This window comes from Chaetura pelagica, unplaced genomic scaffold (genome assembly GCF_000747805.2).
Source record: "Chaetura pelagica isolate M959 unplaced genomic scaffold, ChaPel_1.0 scaffold283, whole genome shotgun sequence".
Classification (NCBI taxonomy): Eukaryota; Metazoa; Chordata; class Aves; order Apodiformes; family Apodidae; genus Chaetura; species Chaetura pelagica.
In genome coordinates this window covers 770,897-796,415 of record NW_009952688.1, presented here as the reverse complement: position 1 = coordinate 796,415, position 25,519 = coordinate 770,897, and the positions used below count along the sequence as shown (strand labels likewise).

General features: G+C 41.2%; 1 protein-coding gene across 1 annotated transcript in view; it reads left to right on the top strand.

The window, feature by feature from the left end:
• Positions 1 to 25,519, top strand: part of DNAI1 (dynein, axonemal, intermediate chain 1) — a 141,065-nt gene that overhangs the window by 20,255 nt on the left and 95,291 nt on the right. Inside the window, exons 9-11 of the mRNA XM_009993806.1 lie at positions 3,888 to 3,972; positions 4,627 to 4,744; positions 6,722 to 6,765. Of these exons, the coding sequence (XP_009992108.1) occupies positions 3,888 to 3,972; positions 4,627 to 4,744; positions 6,722 to 6,765 (247 nt within the window). The remainder of the gene's footprint in view (positions 1 to 3,887; positions 3,973 to 4,626; positions 4,745 to 6,721; positions 6,766 to 25,519) is intronic.

The window sequence follows — 25,519 nt, the reverse complement described above, 5'->3', positions numbered from 1 at the left end:
CTGGAACAGGCTGCCCAGAGAGGCTGTGGAGTCTCCTTCTCTGGAGACATTCAAAACCTGCCTGGACACGTTCCTATGTGATGTGCTCTGGGTGACCCTGCTGTGGCAGGGGGGTTGGACTGGGTGACCTTTTGAGGTCCCTTTCAACCTCTAAGATTCTGTGATTCTGCGATTCTCTGAGGGGATCTATTTTTTATACATCCTATCACTTTTACATTGTTGGAGAGAAAAGTGATTATTGCAGTTCTCTTTTTCTTAGTCAAATTGTAACCTTTTCAACATTAACCTATCTCAATTAACCTTACTCAGAGCAATATGCTGGTGGCAGCTAATTACATTTTTATAGTCATGATCCCAATATTGCTGTACAAGTATTAGCAAAGCCGAAATGCTTTTTTTGAGGAAGTGTCTTAGAGAAAGACAGGTCTTATTGTGGCAGAAGCAATTACGGCAACTTTAAGTCAGAAGAGAGAAATCCCAGGAATTGAAAATATTGATTTCTAGTTGGGGTGTTTCAAAGAATCATGGAATCACAGAATTGCCAGAGTTGGAAGGGACATATAGAGATCACGTAGTGCAACTTCCCTGCTAAAGAGGGACCTGTCTTTCTCTAAAACACTTCCATAGTTGCCAACCTATCACTACCCCTCATGTCTTTGCTGCCTCATGGATCACCAACACCCACCTCCTCTGAGACAACAGACTGCAAGACCTTGCTAGCACTTCTACCCACAAGCAGTGGCATGCTGCTCCCAGACTCCTTTCTAGTAAGCCTGGTTTCATCCTCAACCCCCCTCAAAACTAGCTCAAAGTTCTTTCAATGAGCCCTGCTTGCCCCAGGATCCTTCTCCCACTTTGGGTTAGGCTTCCCCCACCTGTTACTAGCAGGCTTGGTGTCCTGTAGATCAACCCATGACCAAAGAAACCAAAATCCTGCCTGTAACAGTCTCAGAGCCAGGAGTTAATCTGCTGGCTCTTCCTGTTTATCCCCTTATCAATCCCTGCAACTGGTGGGATAGAGGAGAACACTAGTGCTCTTGATCCCTTAACCAGCCATCTCAGGGCCCTGAAGTCTCTCTTCATTGCCCTTGGGCTTCTGGTAGCTACCTCATCACTGCCTACCTGAAATACCACTACTGGGGAGTAATCAGAGTGCCAGACTAGGGTAGGGATCCTCTTTCTCTCCCTCTTTAGTTTCTCTTAATGCCTATGAATTCCTAATGTCTATGGAATATCACAGTGTGTTAAAATTTGAAAACATCTTTTTCTGTGCTTTCTTAAATGTCAAACATCACAGTAAATTCTCTGTGGTGTTCTCAATAAGTCCTCCCACAGACCTAGGAAAAACCTGGAGAACATGAAACTGTCCACACTTTCACATGAAAGCTCTAACCACAAAGGATTGTATAAGGAAGTGCAAGAACACAACAAAAATTTATGTCAGCCCCAAATATTCTTCCAGCCTTCAACTGTTTTCAGTTGTTTCCTAAACTTGATATGTTTTGGCACATAGATCACACAATCACAGAATTGTTGTGGTTGGAAGGGACCTCTGAGATCACTGAGTCCAGCCATCAATCAAAAAAACCCCCAAAAAACAGACAAACACAGCCACTCACACTCAACCACAAAAACCGACACAAAACCTCACACCTTGGCCACTAGAGCAAGCCCTGAAGTGCCACATCTACACAATGATCATACTGGTTTAGTCTTCCTCAAAACCATGTAAAATTCTTACATCTGCCACATTTTTGACAAGGAGTTGCACAAGATGTGTCATCCTGTAAAAGTCACCTCCTTTTGCTAATTTTGAACTTGATTTCCACTAGCTTCCCTTGACACCCCTACTTTTTGTATTGGAAGAGACAGTGAGCAGTCATTTAGTTCCCATCCATCTTTTCTGGGCCATTTAGGATTTCATAAACCTTTCTTACATTGTCCCAAGCAACTCTTCTCCATAACATCAAGTTCCAGCCTACTCAGTTTTTCCTGTACAGAAACCATTCCAGACTTGGACCATCCTTGTTGCCCTTCTCTGAAGTCAGTTCCAAGTTCTATTTTATAATTTCTGAGACAGGACAAGATGACTACAAACATTACTGAAGGTGTAGGCAAACTATTGCTTTATACCAAGTGTTTCAGATTATATAATTGTTTTATTGTTTTGTGTTTGGTTGTTTTTGTTTGTTTGTTTGTTTGTTTTGTGTGGGTTTTTAAAAAATCCTTTCTTGTGTCATTTTTGCATAACACTTTGCATGTCATGGTCTTTGAAGCAAGACTTTCAGTGTCCTTTGAGTCTGTGCTGAGCCCAAGAAACAAGTAATGGGCTGGGATGCACATAATCTGAAGTTGTGTTCTTGGTTCTGACTATGAATGTGCAGTGCAGTTTTAGCAAGTATTTTCACTATTTATTTTCTTGTTGAGGGAATTTTGTGAGCTGTGCCTAGGATGAAAAGTTTCTTTTCAGTGTTGTCACTGTGGAGGAAATCATGCTGTGCTGGCATCCATCAGTCCCTAGCAAGGGTTTGAAGATGAAAGGCTTTGAAACACTGATGGGGCTTTGGGCAGCTGTAGGAGATGAGGGTTCAGGTCCTCAGAGCAGCATGCTGCCAGAACACTCTGTATGCACCTTGGCATTCTCACACCACTCTGCAGAGCTGTACTGGCATCTTCCTCGTGGACCAGCACGGTCTGAGGACTTAGAAGCTGTTCTTTCCATTGCTGGCACACAGGCTTCTTGACCTACTTGCTGATTGATCCAGCCTGGATTTTGCTAGTGATCACACACACACAGAGGGTAGAGAGCACACCTGCACAATAGTGTTTAGTAAGAAGACTGTGGTGATCAGGCACACAGCTCTGTCAGACAAGCATCCCAACCAGCCACCTGCTGACAAACAGCTCCTGTTACGCTCCCTTTTCTCCATTTGTCTATGCTGCTGCTTCACCCGTTCACCTGGATTGTTCCTTTTCTCCACAATTGTGTCCATTATAATCAACAACCTGCCCCTAATTACTTTTTCCCCATTGGTCACATTTATCCTATGTCCATTCCCAAGTTTTGTATTTCTGGCATAGTTTCCTAGGCAATCTTAACCTTACATGATATTACTGTACCTAGTACTGTAGTACCTAGTACTGTACCTAGAGACTGCTGGCCTTGCAAGATGTCACTCCCCAAATGGTTTCCAATACTTGCATACCTGAAGGTACATCTGCATACCTTCACATATGCAGGCTTTCTCACTTGTGGTGTTCCCTGGCAAGGAGGACAGGATTTTCCACAGTTATCAAAACAATTTTTGCAAGAGTGAGACAACAAACTGCCCTTTGCAAGTTGGTTATATATTGTATGAGCTTATGAATCTGTGAATGCATCAAGTTGGTGTTCCTCAGTGATTGTCTGAAGGATTCCTAAATCCTGTGGTCTTTTCTTAACACGTGGGACCTTAAAGCTGTCCAGGTATATATGAGAGGATGCTCCTGCATCATCAAGCACCTATGATTTCGTTACTGAAGCAAATTAACTATTATCAAGTGAGTTAGGGGAGGGAGCATGTGTGTGCTTATAGCTCATCCCATCATGAGGAAGCTTGACTGAGCTGAGGAAGTAAAGACTTAACTGCCTTCACAGATAAGTACCTTCCAATTGATCTAAATCAGGAACAAACACTGCAGCTCAGCTGTGAATGATACCTTGCTAAACTTATAATAAAATAATTACCTTAACTCCAGTGCCTGTATCATCAGGTGCTGGTGTGAGGAGCTTCAAATTATCCTGTATTCAAGACTGAAGGACCCAAGTTTTACAGTTACACAAGGTCTGACCAACTTGTAGACAGATAGGAAATACATTTTCTCTTCTTTGTTTTTCTTTTCAACAGAGTGATGATATAAACAAGATCTCAAAGGCAGCTAAAATAATGGAGCGGATGGTGAATCAGAACACATTTGATGACATTGCACAAGGTATGGCTCTGCTGGGAGATGCTTCTGACTCTGGCCAGAACTCCTGGAGATGAGTGTCCACACCTGTAACAAGGGTAGAACAGACCAGATTAGTCTGCTCTAAAATGAGCAGGGCTAGGAACCCGCTGCCTCACAGAAGGCAAACAGGACGGCAGACTGTGGTCACTCAAAGGACATGGCATATCAGCCCTGCTCTGAGCAGGCTGGGGCCAGCAGGTTTTGTCAGCATTGCTCTTCCTGCTGCACTTCACCCCCAATCTGAATTGAGTTTTCTAAAGGGTTTTGCAACTTCTGCTCAGTTCCCTCCCAAAAAGCCTCATGTGGCTGGAGGAGTGGCCTGATGTCGCTCCTCACTCTGAGCTTCTGTCCTCTTGTTCATCCTTTACTGTTAAATAGTCAGCTTTTTTATTTTGTATGTGTGTGTGTTTGTGAGGACTTGGTGCTTGGTAAAATGCATTTACAGGACTTGGATGCTGGTTTGGAGTTGAGACTTAAGGACTGGAACAGTTTTATACTGACAGTTGGGCTCTGTGGAGGCTGTGAGGATAACAGAGTGTTTTGTAAAGCATCCCTGGCACTGAACCACGCTGATTTATTTCCGATTTACTCAGTGGGATTTTTTTTAAAATTATTATATTTATTTTTTTTTTTTAGATTTTAAATATTTTGAGGATGCCTCTGATGAATTCAGAGGTCAGGAAGGAACCCTGCTCCCACTCTGGAAGTTCCAGTACGAGCAAACCAAGAGACTTGCAGTTACTGCCATCTCCTGGTAAGTCTCTTTAGTACAAAACTACTCTTGGCAGAGAAATGGAATTCAATGTCACGGCATGTTAGCAGGCAGGGCTGGTTTCTCTGAGAACACTGTTTTGAGTAATTACAGACAGCTGCTTTCGCAGCACCTAGAAGCCTGTTGCTTCTGGATGCAAAGCACCTTGTGTAATGCGGAATCTGCCAGGCTTGTGCAAAAGGAGAAGGCACAGCAGGCTCTGGGCAGGCCAGAGCTAAGTGAGTGGACTTAGTGGAGCAGAATTGCTTCTTAGGAAAGCCAAAGTAGACAAGTCATATCTTTGAACAATATGCTGCAAGAATCCTTCCAGTACCAGAAAGGGGCCTACAAGAAAGCTGGGGAGGGGCTTCTCACTAGAGTAGGCAATGGCAGGACAAGGGGTTGTGTTTTTTAACTGAAAGAGGGGAGATTTAGGTTAGATTATCAGGAAGAAATTCTGCATCATGAGGGTAGTAAGGCACTGAAACAGGCTGCCCAGGCAGGTTGTGGTTTAGTAGGCATTTACCCTGCTGTCAACTTCTGGGTATTTATTTCTGGTCAGTCCAAAACCAATCACTAATACTGCCTAACCAACTATCTTTTTTTTCTGCAATGTTGTCATCATGTTTGTTACTGTGAAAAAAATCCACTCATCACTAACCTGAATGAGTCCTTTTACTTTTAACATGCGTGGATCTCCCCAGAACTGCCTTGGTATATCCACTGAGCATGAGCTTCTGCTTAGTGCTCCTCTGCAATTAGGACTCTTCTCACTTGTTTATGGGGCAGTGTAAGCACATCTGTGTCTTGCCAAAGAGGATGTATGGAGATACTGAGCAGGGCTGCAGTATTCTGTCCTTTCAAGCTACTGCAGTGATCATGCTTTAATAGAATATCAGGGATACAGTCGTGTGAGAATTACAAAGGAACAGTAAAATGAGATGTAAAATCAGGAGAAAAGGCATCTTACATATTTTGTGCTGCTATTACTTGTATCTCCAGCAAATGGATACAGAAGGATGGCCCTGAAATTGGGAGAATGACTCAAAATTACCTTACATAATAAGCTTTTCTTATTAATTTTTGTTCTCACGTTATTAGTAGTGATGGTGCATTTAGTGGATAGATCAGGAGCATTAACATGTTTAGGTATTAGCCCAAGTGAAGAAGGAGAAATTAAAAGAAATGTAGTTTTATCAGTTCAGAATAGCAAATAAGAGAAAGCACTCACTAGATAATTTTCACATACATTCATTTTACAGAAATCAGTTTCACTGGTTGTGCTATGTAAACTCAGGGACAGGAACAATACTGACCTTTATTCCATGTAAGCTGCTGTCCACACAGAGCAGAATTTGTAAAGAAGGTAGATGTTTTTCAAATAAAGGCTTTAGAAAATATAGTACCTGGCAAATTGTTCACAGTCAGTATGCCTCAGCAAATACATTTGTCACCAACTGGGTTGAAGGGGAATTATCCTCCCTGGTCTGTGGCAATGATCACAAATTAATGAACTGATAGCTGTCTCTTGAAGCATCCCTCATTATTTAATAACAGGTAAGCTCATTGGGTATTACTCTGTTGTGATTTAGAAACTACTTTATTCTTGCCCCTGAAAGATGGAAACACACTCCTGCCTTTTTCCTTTCCTCAAAGACCTGATTTTTAGAAGCAAACTTTCCATTAACATGAAATGGATAGGCCAAGAAGTGCTGGAGATTAACTACATGTTTGTCCATGCCCTTTTTATCTGTTTCAGCTACTGCTGTGTTCTTCTGGTGTTCTATTTTTTTTTTTTAACCATTTTGAGTCTGGAAAAATTATTAAAACTTTACTAGTGAATATGTTCAAAGGGTCAAGCCTTCAGACCATTGCAGTCCTGTGAAAATGGACTCTGATACTAAGGTGTAAAACACTGCATTTCTGTGGAACTATACAGTTAATAATAAATGCAATTCTATATATATTTTCTCATTACAGGAATCCAAAGTACAAGGACCTATTTGCAGTGGGGTATGGCTCTTGTAAGTAATAAATGCAAAATAATCATTGAGAGATTAAAAAAATTAAACAGGTGCACTGAGACGAAATTATGTAATACTCTGAGGCATAGATTGCATCTCACAGCAAGAATTTATCTGATTTCAAAGCAGTAAATTAAGATTTAACTGAGGATAGGGATTAGGCCTTTACATTCCATGTCATACGTAAACATTCAGAAATGCATAAACATAGTAATCATTAGCCAAGGCTTTTGGGTTATTACTTGTTTCCTCTCCCTTTGGTAAAAGGACTTTCCTCTAGAAGTACCACCTAATACTTTTATTTTACTTGATGGGCTCTGATTCCTCTGTTCCTACCCTTCCAATTATTGAAAGACCAGGTATGTTAAATTTTGCCAGAAGCTAATAATGATAGACTTCTCTAACTGTAAACTCACCACTTTCTTGCTAGGAGACACCTTCCAGGGATGTCTCTCCATTAGGGCACATCAGGCCTGGGTATTGTGAAAAGGCACTTTCTGTGCTATAGTGTCTGGGATTGAACATGGGATAATTTTGAATAGCAATGAACAGAAGGTTCTGGGGTTGCTATGTTACTCCATATTAATTTCTATCCAGTATTCCTGCTCTCAGGTCCAGGAAATAGATTAGAATTCTAACAAGTTGATGTTTTCTCACCTTTTGTTGTTGGTGGTGTTTTACTCTGTGCACTACATCTATTTTTACTTTTTTTGTTTGTTTGTTTGTTTGTTTGTTTGTTTTTTACAACATGGGAATCCTTCTCGTCGACCTTGCATTTCCTCCCATTCAGTACCTCTTGTTGCTTATCAAGCACTGACTGCTGTATTCTAATGTCACTGTGAATAAACATTCTCTCTTCTGTTTTCTTACTTTCTTCTACTTTCTAGCTCTACCTGAAGTGCTTGACTATCATGAATAGCATCTTAGGCAGCAGACAGCATTCTGGTCATTCCACCTGGGACCACTGCTACCCAGGGAAATTGCCAAAGGGAGGAGACTGGTTGTGAGAAAAGCTTTCTGGGGTCTTTGTCCCTCAGGTAGCCTTGGTTCCTCAATGTTATCTTCTCAGCAGACTACTCAATACATTTCTCAGGACTCCTGAAAGTGTTTTCAGGACTTGCCAGGACTGTAGCCTTCTGCACTGTTAGTAACTGCTGTAGAGTCACATTGCTGGCATTCTCATGTACTGAACAGTCACCTTAAACCCTCAGCTTTACATCCAATGAAGCTTGTCACTTCACAGAATCACAGAATTATTAAGGCTGGAAAAAGTCATCTGAGATCATCCAAACCAGCCTATGACCAACACCACCACATTGGCTAGACCATGGCACTAAGTGCTACATCCAGCCTTTCCTTAAGCACCTCCAGGGATGGTGCCTCCACCACTTCCCTGGGCAGTCCATTCCAATGTCTAATCATCTTCTCCATGAAGAAGTGCTTCCTAATATCCAACCTAAACCTCCCCTGGAGCAGCTTCAGGCCATGCCCTCTTGTCCTGTCACTAGTTGCCTGGAAAAAGAGCCCAGCCCCCACCTGACTATAACTTCCCTTCATTTCAGATAGTTAAAGAGAGTGAGAAGGTCCGCCCTGAATCTCCTCTTTTCCAGGCTAAACAACAAATAGGCTGCTCACTCAGCCTATCCTGTAAGACTTTCCCTTTAGTCCGTTCACCAGCCTCGTTGCTCTCCTCTGGACCTGCTCCAGCACCTCAATATCCTTCTTGAAATGAGGGGCCCAGAACTGGACACAGTACTCAAGATGAGGCCTCACCAGTGCTGGGTACAGGGGGAGAATTACATCCCTGCTCTTGCTGGCCACACTATTCCTGATACAAGGCAGGATGCCATTGACATTACAAAGGAATATAGGCAAAAGGCCAAAATTCTGAACTATGTTAGGTCTCCACTGTTTTTTTTTCTCAGAGTTGGTAAAGATCACGGCAGTACCCCAGGGTACTGGGTACTGCAGGGCTTCTCCTGCTTACAAACATGTCCCTCCTAGATCTTAGTTAACTCTGACACAATGCAGAGATGGGCTGATAAAAGAACAGTCTCACAAAGGCAGAAGCAGAGCCTTCTCCTTTCTGCAAGAGGAAGACAGACTACAGAACAGGCAGATTACATTCATTAGGTTTGTGAGAAGGACTAGGTGTTTTGACCCAGTCAAAACCCTCTGTCTCCAGAAGGACATTTTTCTTTCTTCTCTGAGTGTCTGTGTTTTATTAATTTAAGTAAGAGCTGACTCTTCTGTGCATCACTAATAATTCTCCATCTGACTTGAAATGAAGATCAGTCATGATGCTACAGGTAGCTACTGGTTGAGAATTACAGTTAGCGTTATTTTTACCCTGAATAGCTCAACCCTTGAAATTCTTTGTCAAGGACAGAGGGTGGGTGAGAGACAGTGGGGGAGCCAAAGAGAGGACCTTGCCAGGAAATATATCTTTGCTTACCACCCATTTCAGTTGATCTGTATGTGCCTGCAAATTACAGGTGGATGTTTTTGTTGGTGTTCTTTGTGCTGAAAAAGTTAGAATCTGTTGTGGGCATTCTGAACTAACAAGGCAAATGATTTGGTATTTATTTTAAGGTAACACATTTATTTTGAATGAACACTGAAGGCTCTCAGCTGTGATAAAATGACTAACGGAATTCATAGTTGAGAAACACAGTGGATGTGGGATAAAAAGCTCAGCGCTTGGCTTCAAGGAGATTGCTGTTATTCAGGAAAGTGATCTTGAAGTCATTCAAGTATGTGTTTCTTTTCAAACACTTGGTAGTTCTCAGCCATAGTCAAAAAGGCAGAACTAAAAATTGATGGGAATTACTGTGAAAGAAAAAGAAAACAAAACTTCTGGATAGAGTGGAAACAAAATAGAAAGCTACATTTAAAGCAACAGTAGGAACAAAAAGACAAATCTAAAAAGAGACCAAAACAAGATCCATCATAAGCTGACCTCTTGATTATTGCATGCAGTTCTGGCTGTGAATTCCAAAGAGGAATTTGTTGAGACTGTGGAAGAGTTGGAAAGGTCCAGAAAAGGGCAGCAATGACAAACAAAAATATATATAATGCCTTTTGTATCAGATAGCTAAAATAGTCTGTGACTTTCATAACAAACAAGGAAGAGGGACGGTATGGGTCCATAGAATCCTGAGTGGCATGACAAAAATGAAAAGGGGTCAAATGTTCATTATTGCCCATAACAATATGGCTACATTACTGAGTAGCAGGACTAAGACAAATTTAAATCAGAATAACACGATTCAGAATTTCACGATTATATCACATCGTGAAATTGTGGAACTTTTCTTCCTATGTGATCTGAAGGACAGAGATACATGTGGATTCAGAAGAATTAATGAAGGGACAATTTCCTATTGGAACAACAAACCATCAGTAAGATCACAGCTGCGAGTTGCTTGAAGCTCTAAGTAGGTACAAGAGTACAGACCTATATTTGCTGAGGATCTTACAATATTTAACCAGTGGCTTCTCAGCACTCTTTGAGGTAAGATACTTGGCTACAGGGACCTTTGGTGTTGTCCCAAACAGTCATTCTTATTTATTTCTCTGTGCTCTGACAATTAAACCAGATGGGTTGTCTTAATTTATACTAGTAAGGACTGCATTCTCCTTGCAATATTGCAACATTTAATTTTCCTCTAAAATGACATTTTTCTGTTGAAGTTCACTCTGAGTCCTGGAAATATTCCTGTTAGTTTGCCAAGAAGCCTAAACTGGCCTGACAATCTCTTTAATTCAGCAGCTAGTCTAAGAGCAGATTAGGATCAGCCTTTTCAAAGGAGAGCATGGTGAGAAGTGCTCAGGATATGTCTTGCCTTGTACAGCACAGCAAAATTTTCTTGTGCTCACAGTCCATGTGCTCAGAGAGTAGGAACTGGGAAATGCCTTCCCATTGCTCTGCCACCCAGGCATAGGTGGAGAGATACAAGCTCAAGAATGGTCACTTCCCTTCTTAGCCTGCTCAGAAGATTGTTCCATTTTTTACATTAGGCAAGACCCTACTGTGTGCTTTCTGGATTGTGTTAGTTCTGCCATGGTCTGTTGTGCCAAAGGCAAGGTCTTTTCCAACCAAATGATTCAATTATTCTGTGCAGACTTTAAGCAGGGACTTGCCATCTAAATAGGCAAGAGAAGCCTGGAAGACTTCTTATCCCATTTTTATAGCAGACACAGAGGGCATAGTCCCCCCTGGCTGTAGCCAGCTAGCAGCTAGAGCTTGAGTCTGTGCCCTTACTTTCCCCTTTAGTCAGCTGTGAGAGAGCAGTGCATCCATAGGCCATCCCTCCTGTTGTAAGCCTGGAGTTCAAGAGTGAGCTAAGTAGCCCCCTGGAAGGGGTTTCTTCCCATGGACCGTAGAGTGAGCCTAGGCAGAGCATCTCGCCTAAATTCCTGTGTCTTTAATGGGTAAAGTGAGGAAAGATGAATCCTGGCCAGAGGAAACAGTTCTGGAGTGAGATAGGAGTTGGGGTAGAGCTAGGAGCAGAATCCAGATCTTGGCTCTGCAGTGGCTCTGATTACATCTCCAGCTTTTTGTGGAGCGTGGCTTTGGGAGCACTGCCATGGTACAAGAAACACATTTGTCCTACTGCCCAAAGTATACTTGTTGAAACAAGAGCTCCCTTGTTTACTGTGGGTCCATTTCACTCCAGCGTGGCAAGTTCTTTACAAAGACAGCCCTAGCCTCTCCTTTCCTTTATATCAAATTTCTGGAGTTTTCAGCAGTGATTTATTTGGATGGGGTTTCTGATGCTAATGACAATTTGGCGTGAGGTGGTCTCTTCTGAATGAGGGAATATTGTCATTTTAATTTGCAATTCAGGATGTATGCTGCTTGGCTGGAATTAGTTTTTATTCCCATCAGGAGGAGCTGTCTTTCTGTTTTTGTTTTTGCATAAATGAGGTTGCTGGGTTTCTGGCTAGACTGACAGCTTACAGTGCAGGGTTCAAAGAGGCTGTGATGGGTGTTGGGCTTGTGTTCTGCCTTGCTGATGGGAGCACCGTGAACACCAGCTCAGGTCTTAGCAATCACCTCAGTTCACATTCCAGAAGCAAGGGTGTCTCTGACAGCCTTCAGAGATGGCTTTTTTAATGTGCAGCTCCATCTGTCGGCACATCAGGTGAGTAGGGGAAAACAGTATCTGTATGGCCAATGTATTTTATCCTACTTTTTTTGCACTGGCAATCTGAGGTATCTGGCAAAGGTATCTACTCAGTTCTTCATAGTACTAGGTCTGAAATGGGGCCTCATGGAGACAGAAGTAGACCACAGAAAGATGCCTATACTGCTCTAGTTTTCTTGTGTCAAATCAGCATGAGCAATGCTAGTACATGGTCCTTATACTGGTGTGACTGTATCCAAAGTAAGAGTTGTTCTGACTCTGTGACTAAAATTAATTGGTAAAAGCTGGACCAGAGCTTTCACAGAGATGAGCTGGTGTTTAGTAAGTGTTCTGAAGCTCCCTGGTGCTGAGGAGTCATGGTTGAACACTGAGATCACAGACCAGCTCTTGTTGCACAATGAGTGTCAGGTAAACACAAGGAGACTGGGTGTACTTATGGCACAGTCTTGCATTTTCCCATTTGTCAAATGCATTGCCTAATGGGCGTGGACAGTCTGTTTTTTATTGCCCTGCACTGATTAAGGCTGAGGGATGGTCACTGCAGTAAGGATATTCCTGAATGGGATATGCTTAGGCTGCTTCAGAGGGAACAGAGGAGACCATGAGCCAAGGGGCTTTAACAGCAAGGTACTGCAGCTCGCTGCTCACCTCTGTGCTTCACAGGCACTGCTTGTTCTGCTGGAGGTCTCATCCATCAGTGGTTCCGCCGCTCTTCATGTCAATTGAATCTATTCATCCCCAGTGTTCCATGAGCACTTAGCATTCAGGGATGAAGTACAGCTCCTCAAGGAGCTAGGTCCTCAGTAACACTGAGGAATGTTCTATCCAGGAAGGGCAGTGAAGACAAGATAGCAAGATGAATGTCAAACAAGACTGACATGGTTGAGGAACATGCTTCTTTTACCTGGCAGACAGCTTCTCAGACAGGGTCTGATCCTGCACAGACAACTTAAAGGAGGATTAATTACTACACACCATAGTTGGTGATGAGTATTTGCAGAATCAAGCATTTAAATTGTAGATTAGAATAAAGAAAATTACTGGAAACAAATCCATCTCAGTTCTAGCAGGGAAAATCACACCACAGGGATTGACAGAGTGTGTTTGGAGGTGTACAATTTGCCTGTCTCTCTTTTTGTGTAGGAAGCCTGCACCTCATCTGTCTAGAAATCAAACAGTAGAAAAATAATTAGTAGAGAATTCCCAATATACTGTTCTCACCAAAGATTTAATGAAATTTAGGATCAGCTCCATGTTGCACACGACTTAGGGTTGTATATAGCCTGTTCCAAGCCCCAAAACTTAGGCTAGGCCAAATACTTTGTCTTCCAAAATTGTCTTCCAAATGTTGGAAAGAACCTCAAAGATTATCTCATTCCATCCCTGCCATGGGCAGGGACACCTCCCATCAGACCATGTTACTCCAAGTCCCTTCCAACCTGGCCTTGAACACTTCCAGATAGGGGGCATCCACAGCTTCTCTGAGCAATCTGGGCCAGTGTCTCACCACCTTCACACTACCAAATTTCTTCCTAATATCTAATGTAAATCTTCCCTCTTTCATCTTAAAACCATTACCTCTCATCCTGTTACTACACACCCTGATAAAAAGTCCCTCTCCAGCTTCCTGTAGCCCCTTCAGGTACTAGAAGATGCTCTAAGGTCTCCTCAGAGCTTTCTGTTCTCCAGGCTGAAAAACCCCAACTCTCTCAACCTGTCTCCATAACAGAGCTGAATCAGCCCTCTGATGATCTTCATGGCCTCTTCTGGACTCACTTCATGTCCGTCCTGTGTTGGGGGCTCCAGCACTGGACACAGCACTGCAGGAGGGGTCTCACAAGAGCAGAGTAGAGGAAGAGAATCCCCTCTCTTGACCTGCTGGCCACACTTCTTTTGATGTGTGGCTTTCTGATTGCTGGCTCATGCTGAGCTTCTTGTTCACTGTCACCCCCAAGTCCTTTTCCCCAGGGCTACTTTCAGTCCATTTTCCCCCGAGCCCGTACTTGTGCTTTAGATTGCCCAGACCCAAGTGCAGGACCTTGCACTTGGTCTTGTTGAACTTACTGAAGTTGGCCTGGGCACTCCTTTCAGGCCTGTCAAGGTCCCTCTGGATGGCCTCCCTTCCCTCCAGCGTGCAGCCCACACCACACAGTTTGGTGCCTTCTGCAAACTTGCTGAGGGTGCCCTTGATCCCACTGTCCATGTCATTAACTAAGATGTTAAATAATACTGGTTCCAGCACAGACCCCTGAGGGACACCACTCATCAGTGGTCTCTGCAAGCATTGAGTAGTTGACTGCAACATGGAGAGAAAAGGACAAATTGTCAAATGCTTTGTAGAAGTCCAGGTTCATGACATCTCCTTGCTCTTCCCTTGTCCATCCATGCTGTGACCCTATAACAGAAAGCCACCAAATTTGTCAGGCGTGATTTGCCCTTAGTAAAGCCATGTTGGCTGTCACCAATTGCCTCCTCATTTTCCATGTGCCTTAGCATAATTTCCAGGAGGATCTGCTCCATAATCTTGCCAGGCACAGAGGAGAGACTAACTGATCTGTAGTTCCCTAGGTCTGCTTTTCTTCCCTTTTTGAAAATGGGGGTTATATTTGCCCTTGACCTGTCAGTGGGAACTTCATGAGACTGCCACGACTTGTCAAATATGACTGGTAGTGGCTTAGCATCTTCATCTGCCAGTTCCATCAGAACCCGTGGATGCATCTCATCAGGTCCCATGGACTTGTGCATCTTTGGTTTCCTTAGGTGGTCTCAGATCTGATCTTATAGAATGATAGAATGGTTTGGGTTGGAATGGACCTAGAAGATTATCTAGTTACAGTCTTGCCCACCAGGGCACGGGCCCCTTCCACTAGACCAGGCTGCACAAAGCCCTGTCCAACCTGGCCTTGAACACCTCCATCTTCTTGTATGGTGGACAATACTTCTTCAAGTCGCTGACTTTGGATTTTGTGAACTGGGTGTCATGGCTTGAGCATTTGCTGATGACAACTGAGGCAAAATAGTTGTTGAGTATCTTGTCCTTCTCCATGTCATTTGCAGCCATGTCGCTCACTGGGACTTGGGGGGGTACAGTTTATTTCATCTTTCTTTGTTGTCCTAAGTGTTTGAAGAAACCCTTTTTGTTATATCCCCAGCCAAGTTCAGCTCCAGCTGTGCTTTGGCTTTCCTGATCCTCTCCCTGCACTCTTTGCCCATATCCCTCTCATCTCTCCAGGATGTATGTCCCTGCTTCCACTGCCTATGTGTTTTGGTTTTGTGTTTTAATTTGGCCTCAAGGTCTTGACTTAGTCAAGCTGACCTCCTGCTTCCCCTGCCTGACTTCTTTGCACATTGGGAATCACAGAATTGTCAGAATTGGAAGGGACCTCTAGAGACCACCTAGTCTAACTCCCCACTAAAGCAGAATTCCCTAGAGCACATCACTCAGGACTGGATCCAGGCGGGTCATGAATATCATCAGAGAAGGAAAGGACTGTTCCAAGGGAAGCAAATTTATCAGGCATCCCATACCTTGATGAGATCTGAGATCTTACCTCATGATGCTGTAGAGAGACATTGAAACCTTAAAGTCTTGGCAATCTGTATTAAGGCAGATTCTCTCTGACAGAGGGTGTAAGATCCTGAGCATGTTAATAAGGTGCTTGTGCATCAGAAGGGACTTATTGTATCACTTCAGAACTGTGCCCTGCCTTGCAAAGTACCTTCTCTTCAGCTATATAATCTGTTGATTATGATAAACTTGAAGAAAATGCAAATCTGGGAGCTAGGTTAAGTACCAGAAAAACATTTCTTCCTGATCCAAATAGAAGAGTAAACAAAGCAGTGAAACACAATCCATGATCATAACTCTACTAAGGCAAGCCTACAAATGTTCTGAGCATGGGGAGGGTGATCTTCTTGTTGGAGTCAAGGAAGAAAGTGTTGGACAACAGGGCTGGATTCCATCCTACCTTCGTGTGCTAGCTACAGGATTTTTCAGAAAAGCTGGGTAGAAGCTTATCTTTCAGAATAAAGCTCAGTTTCTTTGTAAAAACTCCATCTGATGGTGAGTCCTTCACATTCTTGCTGTACTAGTCCAACTTTTAATTGATCTGCCCCCTGGTAAACTGTATCTTATTTCAAGGCTGAATTTGTCTAACTTAAATTTTCAGCCATTGAAATTCATTATTCTTTTAGCAGCAACCTTAAAAAGCCTTTCCAAGTGCCTTCTCTGTAAGTGATGTAAATGCCCACAAGCATTGATGAAGACATCTCTCATTTTTCTATTCTTTAGGCTGAACTCATTAAGCCACACTCAAGATTTGTTTTCCATCTGCTATGTTAATTCAGTGAACTTTCTCTAACCTTTTTTGAACATACTCACATGCTTCTTCAGTGCAAATGCCATAACCAGGCATACTCACCTAGTTTCTCTCTTACGCATGCCAACGGCTGCTCTGTCATCTTCAGACTCTCTCAACAAACTTTTTTATGTCATTATTTAGATAAAACTAAAAATATTAACCAGTGCTGGACTAAGAAATAATGCCTGGGAATCTGCCCTAGAAACCATCTCCACTAATTTTTTTTCTGTTTGCAACTCTACTTTAGGGCCATGAAGCAGTTTTTAATCCAGCTAGTAGATAGTTTTAATCCATGCTAATTTTATGTCATAAAAGCTTTTAGATCAAATACTATGATATAATTAAATGCTGAAGGAATGCACAGATGCATTCTTGCTAGCATATTATTTCATAGGTTATCCTGAGAAGAGGGATGGCAGCTTTTGTGAGACATTTGCCCTCTCCATAGGTCTGGATATCTAAGTAACAGGGGAGAGAATTCAGTAGGACTGGGGTCCTCCCACTGAAAGGATCTCACTGCATACAAATAAGATTTGTGATCATTAGTTCATGTTATCTACTTGTTAGATGCAATAATGTTCAAACCAGGACACTGATCTTGAAACACAGATAAATCCTTCGTTTCATACAAGATCTCAGTTCAATTATGGAGATAATTTATGGAACCCAGCTCTCTGAAACTCACAGATACATTAGAAAGTCATAGAAAACAGAATTGAAAAGATTTCAAAAAGTCATTAGGCCATCTCCATGCAAGATAGTTCTTTATTTAAAACATGGGAGGAATACATTTAGTCCACTTAATGAATATTGCATGCAGTGTAATTTCTGTAATTTAAAGGGAGTCCTTGTGATGAGGGCAGAGGTGTGTGTTTGAGAAGAACCCTAAAAGCCTGAAGACTGATTTAACAGTATAGGCTAAGGTTTTAAGGAGAGACAGCATTAATAATTGTACCAGGTGTTTGTTTGTGGGTCATTTCCTTCTCTGCAGTCATAGATTTAAAGGTGGGGTGCAGCATGTGGAAGACAATCTGGACTGGATTTATGTAAGAAGCTGCTGTTAAATTTGATATTTTCTGATGAATGGCTGAAGACCTTTAAGTAAATGCACTAAGTAGACTGAATATCATCTAATAAATTCAGACCTCTGAACCAGCTCACAGAAGGTGACTTCCAGGTGGCTTTGGAGATGTTTGCATATATATATTATATTTCCAGAACAGGCAGAGAAGACTTCTGGGAACAGAAATCTCTGCTAATCTTTCTCTAGGCTACATGAGTTTATTTTTGTATTGGGAATAGAGATTGAAGACCTTGTCAGAGAGAGAAAAAGCATTTTAGATTGCTTAGATTAAATCACTTGTATAAAACTGTGCACATGGGATTCATGTGAGAGGACAGCATTGGAGAGTGAGGGCTGACATCTCCCCAGTCACATAATTGCCAGTGTGCTGGGCCAGGTCCAGCAGTGGTCTTCAGCCTTTTGGGACCCCACAGTAAAACTACTGAAGTTTTCTGAGTTAAATACCTCAGAAAACAGACATTCATGTGGCCCACACACCTCAGAGAGAAGTTGACATTACAGTCTGGGTTCAATTTACTATTTGGCATACATTTGAATAAAGCACTAAAATGTTGTGACAGATTCCATCTTTGGGAAAATGTCTCCAGGACCGTTCTGAGGCATGTGCCCATCACTGATCTGAAATTGATGAAATTAAATATGTCTTCAAGGGCAAAAGACCCAGGTGGTTTGCTCTGAATTCTTGGTAGCAGGTTGGAGAAATGTGTAGCGCCAGCATGGTGGCTGAGTGCTTCCTTTTAGCTGTGAATGTATAGTTTATTGCATATTGCCTATTTGTGCTGTAGGTGGGAAAGCTGCCAGCTTTTGCAAATGCCAGCTATTAATGACCGTTGGTACAATAGTGACATCTGACTATCAGTAGTGAGGTTATCATAGAATCATAGGCACAGGATGGTTTGGGTAGGAAGGCACCTAAAAGGTCATCTAGTTCCAATCCCCCTGCATGGGCAGGGACACCTCCATGTTGACAAAAAAAACAGAGATACCATCACAGGACTAAAACATAATGGTTGCTTAGTTGCCAGTGATTTTAATTAATTGTATTTGTTATATCAATCAGACTGAAGCTCCACTAAGTGGTATGTGAAGTTGCTACCAGAAGGGAATATTATAGTGCAGAAAACAAGCATCAACAAAATAAGCAAAGAGAAAACAATAAAAGGTAGTATGTAAATCTTACTTGTGAATTGTTTAAGAACATTTGTATGGGCACTGAGTACCCCCACATTCAAAAAGTAAGGCCTTGGAGGACGCCTGCTCTGGTATTAATTTATGCTGTTTGTGCTCTGTGAATTTTTAATATCTATAAGGAATTTTCCATAACTACATTGAAGCAATTAAAAGAGGCTGCTGGGGGAAAAAAAAAGGCAGGAAACAAAAAATAGTGATCAGATGGCTCTGAGACAAGCATATCAGAATTCATTAATAACTAGGTCTAAATGTTAATCTAGGTTCTCTTCTGTGAAGAAGAATAACCATAAAATCACTGTTGCTAAAATGTTTTGATGAGATGAATGTCTAGGAGGTGTTAAGAAATGGAACAATCAGATCAAGGAGTGATTTAAACCCCTTTGTGTCAGAGCACAAGGCATCACTCTGCATAACAGTGTCCAAGCTACACTGCACTGGGGATCCTTGGCCCTATAGGGAAAGGGGCTTTGCTGAGGAAATAAGAGGCTAAAAAGGCTAAAGAGTCTCTTTTTATTTAATGCTGGAATGGCTGCCCTGGAAAGGCATGCTCATTGCTGGTGATATGCCAAGGAGAAGGATGATAAACTAGGAAGAATTCATAGAAGAATGAAAGAATGATCTAAGAACAGGATGACTGACCTGGGAAAACAAATTAAAGGACTTTGATTTGTTCAGCTTGTCAAAGAAGAGCTTATTAGGTTGTTGGATTGTGGTCTGTTACCTCCCTTTATTGGGAAAGCAGATCATGTAACAAAGGGATCTTTAATCTGCCAGACAAATGATGTAACAAGATCAAAGGAAAGCTGGAGCTACATGAATTCAGGCCATACAAATAGTGCCTCTTTAATAGCAGATGGGTAATTGAGAACAATTAATTTTGGCATGTGGTAAATTCCCAACCTCTGGAAATTTTAAAATGTGGAAGTTTTAAAGAGGTGATATTTGTCTCTTAAGTTTTGGTCTGTTGCAGCCATGATTTAAAACAAGAGTTAACAGAAAAATCTTGTATTTTTCATGTCTTATAGTCTTCAGGACTCTAATTTATTCGGTCTTCTAACCTTTTGAGAGGCTTCTCACTGCACTGTTTTGTGTTGGAAGCTTTAAAGTTCATTTGCAAGTAACATCTGTATCCTCCTCCATGGTCTGATGGTCTTTGAAAAACCTCCCTAGTGGAATCAGTGTTTGAAATCCGAGCCATCATGCATCCCGTTTATTGAGATAACTATTTATGGTCAATTAAACATAAATTACAACACTATAAAATCTGTTTTCCAAATACCAAATTCTCTTTCTGCACATATGGGCTCTGGGAGTGTAACATTTAGAGTACCTATTATATTGTCACATTTGTTGGTAAATATAACCTAAAAAGTATAATACATTAATTGATTCATATGAAAGATTAATTTTGGCTGGTGACTTAATTACTGATTTGTAATTTAAATTCTGTAACCTTTGCCTAATTTTTCCCAGCTTTATCTTTTAACTCATTTCATTTAAAATCAACTCATAATGTCATATATTGCTGGAGCATTTTGTTAAACATGAAATAGTAAAGAGCTCTGTTGATGTGTTCAGGGAAAAAGATGTATTAAAAGATTTTACAGGGCCTTGGGATCAAAGGAGATGCTCAGCCATCCTGTTGTGTGTTGGGTGCACTGCAGGCCATTAACTTCCACCAACATACCTCTCTGTCTAGCCCAGTTAGTTTGTTTAGTGGATTTTTACCCACAGGAGACTAAACATTAGTATGCCATAGAGTCTTAGGTGTCTCATAAAGCCAATCTGATGCCTTACCTTTCTCAGCTTTGTCCTTGGAAACAGTTACATTTAAACTACTATGATAATCCTTCTTCTAGCATTTGCACAACACAAACCAGCCAGAGATGGGTTAACTCTTCTTGTTATCAATGTCAAGGAGATGCTGTCCTAATAGAAATCTGCTAAGTCTTTCCACTTGTCTATACTGAGAGACCCTTTGACTTAGCAGGAGATGATCAACAGCTACCAATGACAGACAAAACAGCTCTCTCTTAAAAGCATAATGTTATGCTCAATTTTAAAGATTAATTTCCTGAAACATAGGTGTTCTTAAGACTCTATTTTGTAATCCAAACACTATTTGTTTGGCTTTGTATTTCCCTTTTCCTTCAAATACTAAGGTTACATTCTCTTCATAGCTTCTCCATATCAAAATTCGTGAGGTCAAATCTACTTCTCACACTCCAACCTAAGTAACAAAAGTATTGTAGGAGGCCCTGAGAGCAGTCAAAGGTTCCAGCGGCCCTAATCACCCTCACCAGTGTCAGTTCTCCAAAGCAGTGGGATGACTTCTGGCACTACTGGCTGCTTTATCATGCTTGGGTATCAGCTCCCCATCTCTTAGGAAGCAGGCAGCTACTCCTGAAGCCCACCCCAACACATATTCTGCTCTCTGATAAACCAGGGTTTAGGTACATAAATAACAAAGTAAAATACAGATAAAATACAAGCTTACATTACTTAAGCAGTATTTACTTATGCCAGAATCTGAATTAATTTTTTCATATTAACTTGTACTTTAAAGGACTTGGTTTTCTTCTGCTTGCTTTATTTTTCATTTATGAATCTTTATATAAGCTACAAAGCAGATTTCCTAATCTGAGTGCCTGTAGTTCTACCTTAGAGAAGCCATAGAAGAACTGCAGATCTCACCTTGATTTAACTCTTTGCATTAGGACTTCAAGGATTAGGTTCACTAACATAGGTAGGTTCAAAAAGGGTAGGAATTTTGTAAAATTCTTTTGTCTGATGATTATCCAGATTTATATGGCACTTTTTATAGAGGAATTCCAGAGCCTTCATGCAAGGAAAGACTAAAATAATTTTATTTGTTTAGCATCCATAGTGCTTCATAAGTGTATCAGCTGAGGTATGCTAGGGAGGCATCAGAGCTGTTCAAGGCTCATGCAGACACCTGGAGTAGTTTAAGGGAGAGTTTGGTATACTATTGATTTCCTCTGGTTGTCTGCCAGGAAAAGGCTCTGGAGCCAGTGACCTGAGAGGTCTTTACATTTCCTCTGTTTCTCACATTTCTCATGTGTTTTGTGTGTGAAATCAGCTGCAGATTCCTTAAGTTTTATTTATTACCTAATGCAGTTTACTGTGGTTAATCAGCTCAATACTATTAAAGCTCAAATGTTTTAACATCCTTGGTAAGAAGATAAAGCCATTGGCAATATTTCATGACTGTAGTAGTGTAGCCTCTGAAGTGTTGCTGTTGAAAAAATTCATGATCATACAAATAACTTGTGCAGTATCCATTATGATGTTTTAGAGTTACCTGTTGCAGGCGTAGATGTGATCAAGTGTTCTGCATTTTTCAATTGCATTCAGAGTCTTTAAGCTAAATAGGCAAGCACTTTAATGGTGAATCCTTGTGTGGAGTCTGTAATTTAGCAAGCAGTTCCCTGTAAGTAAGAAGTGGATTTTGTGTGTTGACAGGCTGCTGTAGAAAACATCCATATTTCTGTTCTGTGATGTGGAAGGTGCTGCAGGAATTTTTAATGAGCCTGTTGCAGTGGTGCTGAGATGTAGTGGATGTATTGGCATGAAATAAATGTTGATGTCTGTCAGCTGTAATGCTTAAGGTGCCCTGAAACATGCTGCTCCAATCTATTTGGGTTAGATTGCCTTATATTGTGACAATACTTTTGTGATTGTGTTCTGAGATGAAATTATTTGTCTCCTCTAACTCAGATGGGGAAACCTAAATCACTATATGTGAGCTCTGCAGGACTTGTGATCAGGTCTTCTGTACAGACACTATTAGCAGTAGTGTGACTGACAGTACCTCACTGGCCAGACAGGCTTGTTATTAACCCAACTTCCAATTTCATTGCTTTATTTCTGAACTTAATTTCTCCCACACTAAAATGCTGGGGCACTGTAGAAGAACCAGTGCAGAGAATAGAAGTTCTACATAGGCTGCTGTATAGATCAGCATGAGCAGTATGCATGTCAGTTAAACCCTGGAGACACGTAATAGTGCAGAAAACTATGAACATGAGCACATAAACATGCAAAAGTTATTTTGTGTAACTTCACTCTGTAGCCTGATCTGCCCCTTGCCACACTGCACGCCATAGTCACCCTTAAAGGCAGGGCCTAGTTTTTATTGCAAATCACTATAGGCCAAATATTTATTTGTATGTAGTCATTTAACAAATATATTAGCTAGTAGTTGTTTCTTTTGATAGACACTCTTAAAGTAAAATAAGCTGGATTACTAATGCAATGTGGGACAGAATTTATGGAGATAGGGAGTGATGAAATATATATGTCTTTGTCTGTATTTAAAATAATGTATTTTAAACTCTTTTGGATGCAATGGAAGGATTTATGATGTCTTCAGCAGAAAACTATTTGACATATGAAAGTGAGAAGACAGGAAGAACTAGAAGTAGAACAAGGAATTGGGAGTTCATCTTTCAAGGAGTAGGGAATAATTAATTGGGTAGTTAGGGAATTTTTCCTGAGGGTAGCATGGTACTGCAAAGTCTGATTCAGAAATCACAAGGCAGGCTCTCAAAATCATCAGATTACTTCAAATTATAAGAGTTTTCTTCTTTTTATCTGTCTCCTATGTTTTCAGGGTGGATTCTGGTGGTTTAAAATTTCCTTTGTTGCCTGAGGGCTAGCAATGTTTTCCTCTGAAACAAAGCACGAGGAGAACTTGTGTTTAAACAATGAAGCTGAAGCTTGGGGGAAAAAAAACTAACTCCTGCAATGGCAGCACTCCTGATAAACTTGCAGGAGCTGGCAGCCCTGTTGTGGCTCCTGTCCATAGGGTGTCTTGCACAGTTGTCTGAGCAGTGTCCCCTCATGAAAGCAGAGGCAGTGTTTCCCACGGAAATGGATTTCTGTGATCAAAGAAAAATCCCAGTGAATTCATGTCTGTTCAGATCTGATGACTTGCAACTTTTGCCATTTCACAAGTCTTATGAGACAAGGTCACAGCTTCACTCTGATCTCTGGAATACAAGAGGAAATTATTGCTAAGTCATGGGTCTGGACCAGCTTTACTAGCTTGGTGCTCCTTGCTGTTAATTTGCTTCAAATGCTTTTGAAGCATTTAAGTTCATCTGTAATTATTAGATTGTGGTTGTCTTGAATGATTTGTAATTTTTTAAAATGTAATTTTCCAAATTTGGATTCCCACTGAGAAGAATAAATTTAGTTTTGCAAAGGAAAGTCTGAAATACATTTTTAGATTTGCAAAAGGGTGTTCAAGATTTCCAACAAAGTCCCACTGGGATCTCTCATACTTCAAAGGCATCAGAGCCTAGATTCTTCCTATATGGCCCTTGTTCTGCAAGATCTCTGATCCTTCCAGACTTCACAGCATGCTCCAAAAATTGTGATTTTCTTTTCTTGTTTAAAACAAATTATTTTCACTTCTTGCATGTGGCATTATAGCTGACATTATGTAGAGTCTTAGCCTGAATAATAAGACAGTAATACTGTTTCTTAAATGCTTCTACATTGCATAAATGACTTAAACTGGGCTCTCAAGGTAGGTGCCACCAAAAGGAAATCTCAATTAATTTATGAATTACAGTCAGTTGGGAACAGGCTCTATATTGGCCACCAACTGATTGACATTTTAGCAAGTTATTGTTTTCCTAATTTCAATGCTATTATTTTTTTAATCATCAGTCTTCTCTAAGCCTCACGGAATGCCATTTGCACTATTAACCATGCATTTTATCTTTTACTTAGCATATGTATTTACATAACGGAATAATTTGTTAAGAGAAAGGGAGAAATTTGACTTCCAGCTGAAGTGGAAAAAGAAATTGTTGTAAGTCTCGGCAGATAGCTGCAGATCAGAAATTCTGGAAAACTACATAAAATGACTGAAATAACTGGGCAATGAAAACTTACACCAGTTGGGATGTTTACCACACCTTACTGGTATTTTCTGTGTTGGATAGGAGAGGGCAATCAGGCAATACCTAAAATATTGCTGGGCTGTATTCTGATTGCATTCCTAGTTTTACCAGCTTGTCTGGCTATGGAATTATATCTAATTTCTGTTCACATGCACAAGATCAGAATCATTGTTCTCATTGGAAAGCTCTTTGGTAATGTCTTCCTTCTGCATTACAAGATAAGGTTTTTCCTTGTTTGTTGGAAGGAATTGTAAATTAGTACATCAATTTGATTTTAGTCTTTGGCTATCGCAGTGTTGGTTTCATACAAAAGTCAAAGAATGAAGTTAAAGAACGACATAAAATCAGGCTGGAATAGGTGTCCAGAAATAATTTCTCCATATCAGAACAGCCTTAATTCTGTCTAATGGCTTCTGACAGATGGGTGTCACTAAAGACCAGTGTCTTAAAGCTCAAGAGGACAGGGATTCTGTCTCTTCTTAAGCAGCTTACCACTGTCAGACTCACTTGTTGGAGAAAAAGCCTTGCAAGCGTGCACCTAACACCTCTCTCCAGAAGGTTTGTTATGTCTCCAAACCTGAAATTCAGAAGTAGAGGAACAGAGGTTAGATGGGAAACCTGATAAGGGGTTTCTCACTTCATACAAGTGGGTAACCAAGGACACATCCTTCCTGGAGGAGAGTCTCCTTTCCCTTGACCATGCTGCCGTATGGAGTAGAGACATTTTAATTCCTTGTACAGGCATGTATGCAGAGGCCTTGAAGTTCATCCTAGACTATGCCCTACCCATGTCCCTCACTTTGGAGAGAGACTCCTGCAAGGGAGCACCTCCCCAGAGTAGGGTTGTACTGCATGAAAACTTTCACAAAGAAACATGCATGGGTTAAAGATTGGTCATGTATTTTGTTCCTTGCTGGGAGATTTTCGAAGGACACCGAGTACCAAGGAAGCAGAGCTTATTCCCACCCTAAGCCTTGTCCCCTGTTTTGATTGGCAAAGAGAGGGCTGAGGGCCTACACCAAGGCTCTGAGGATG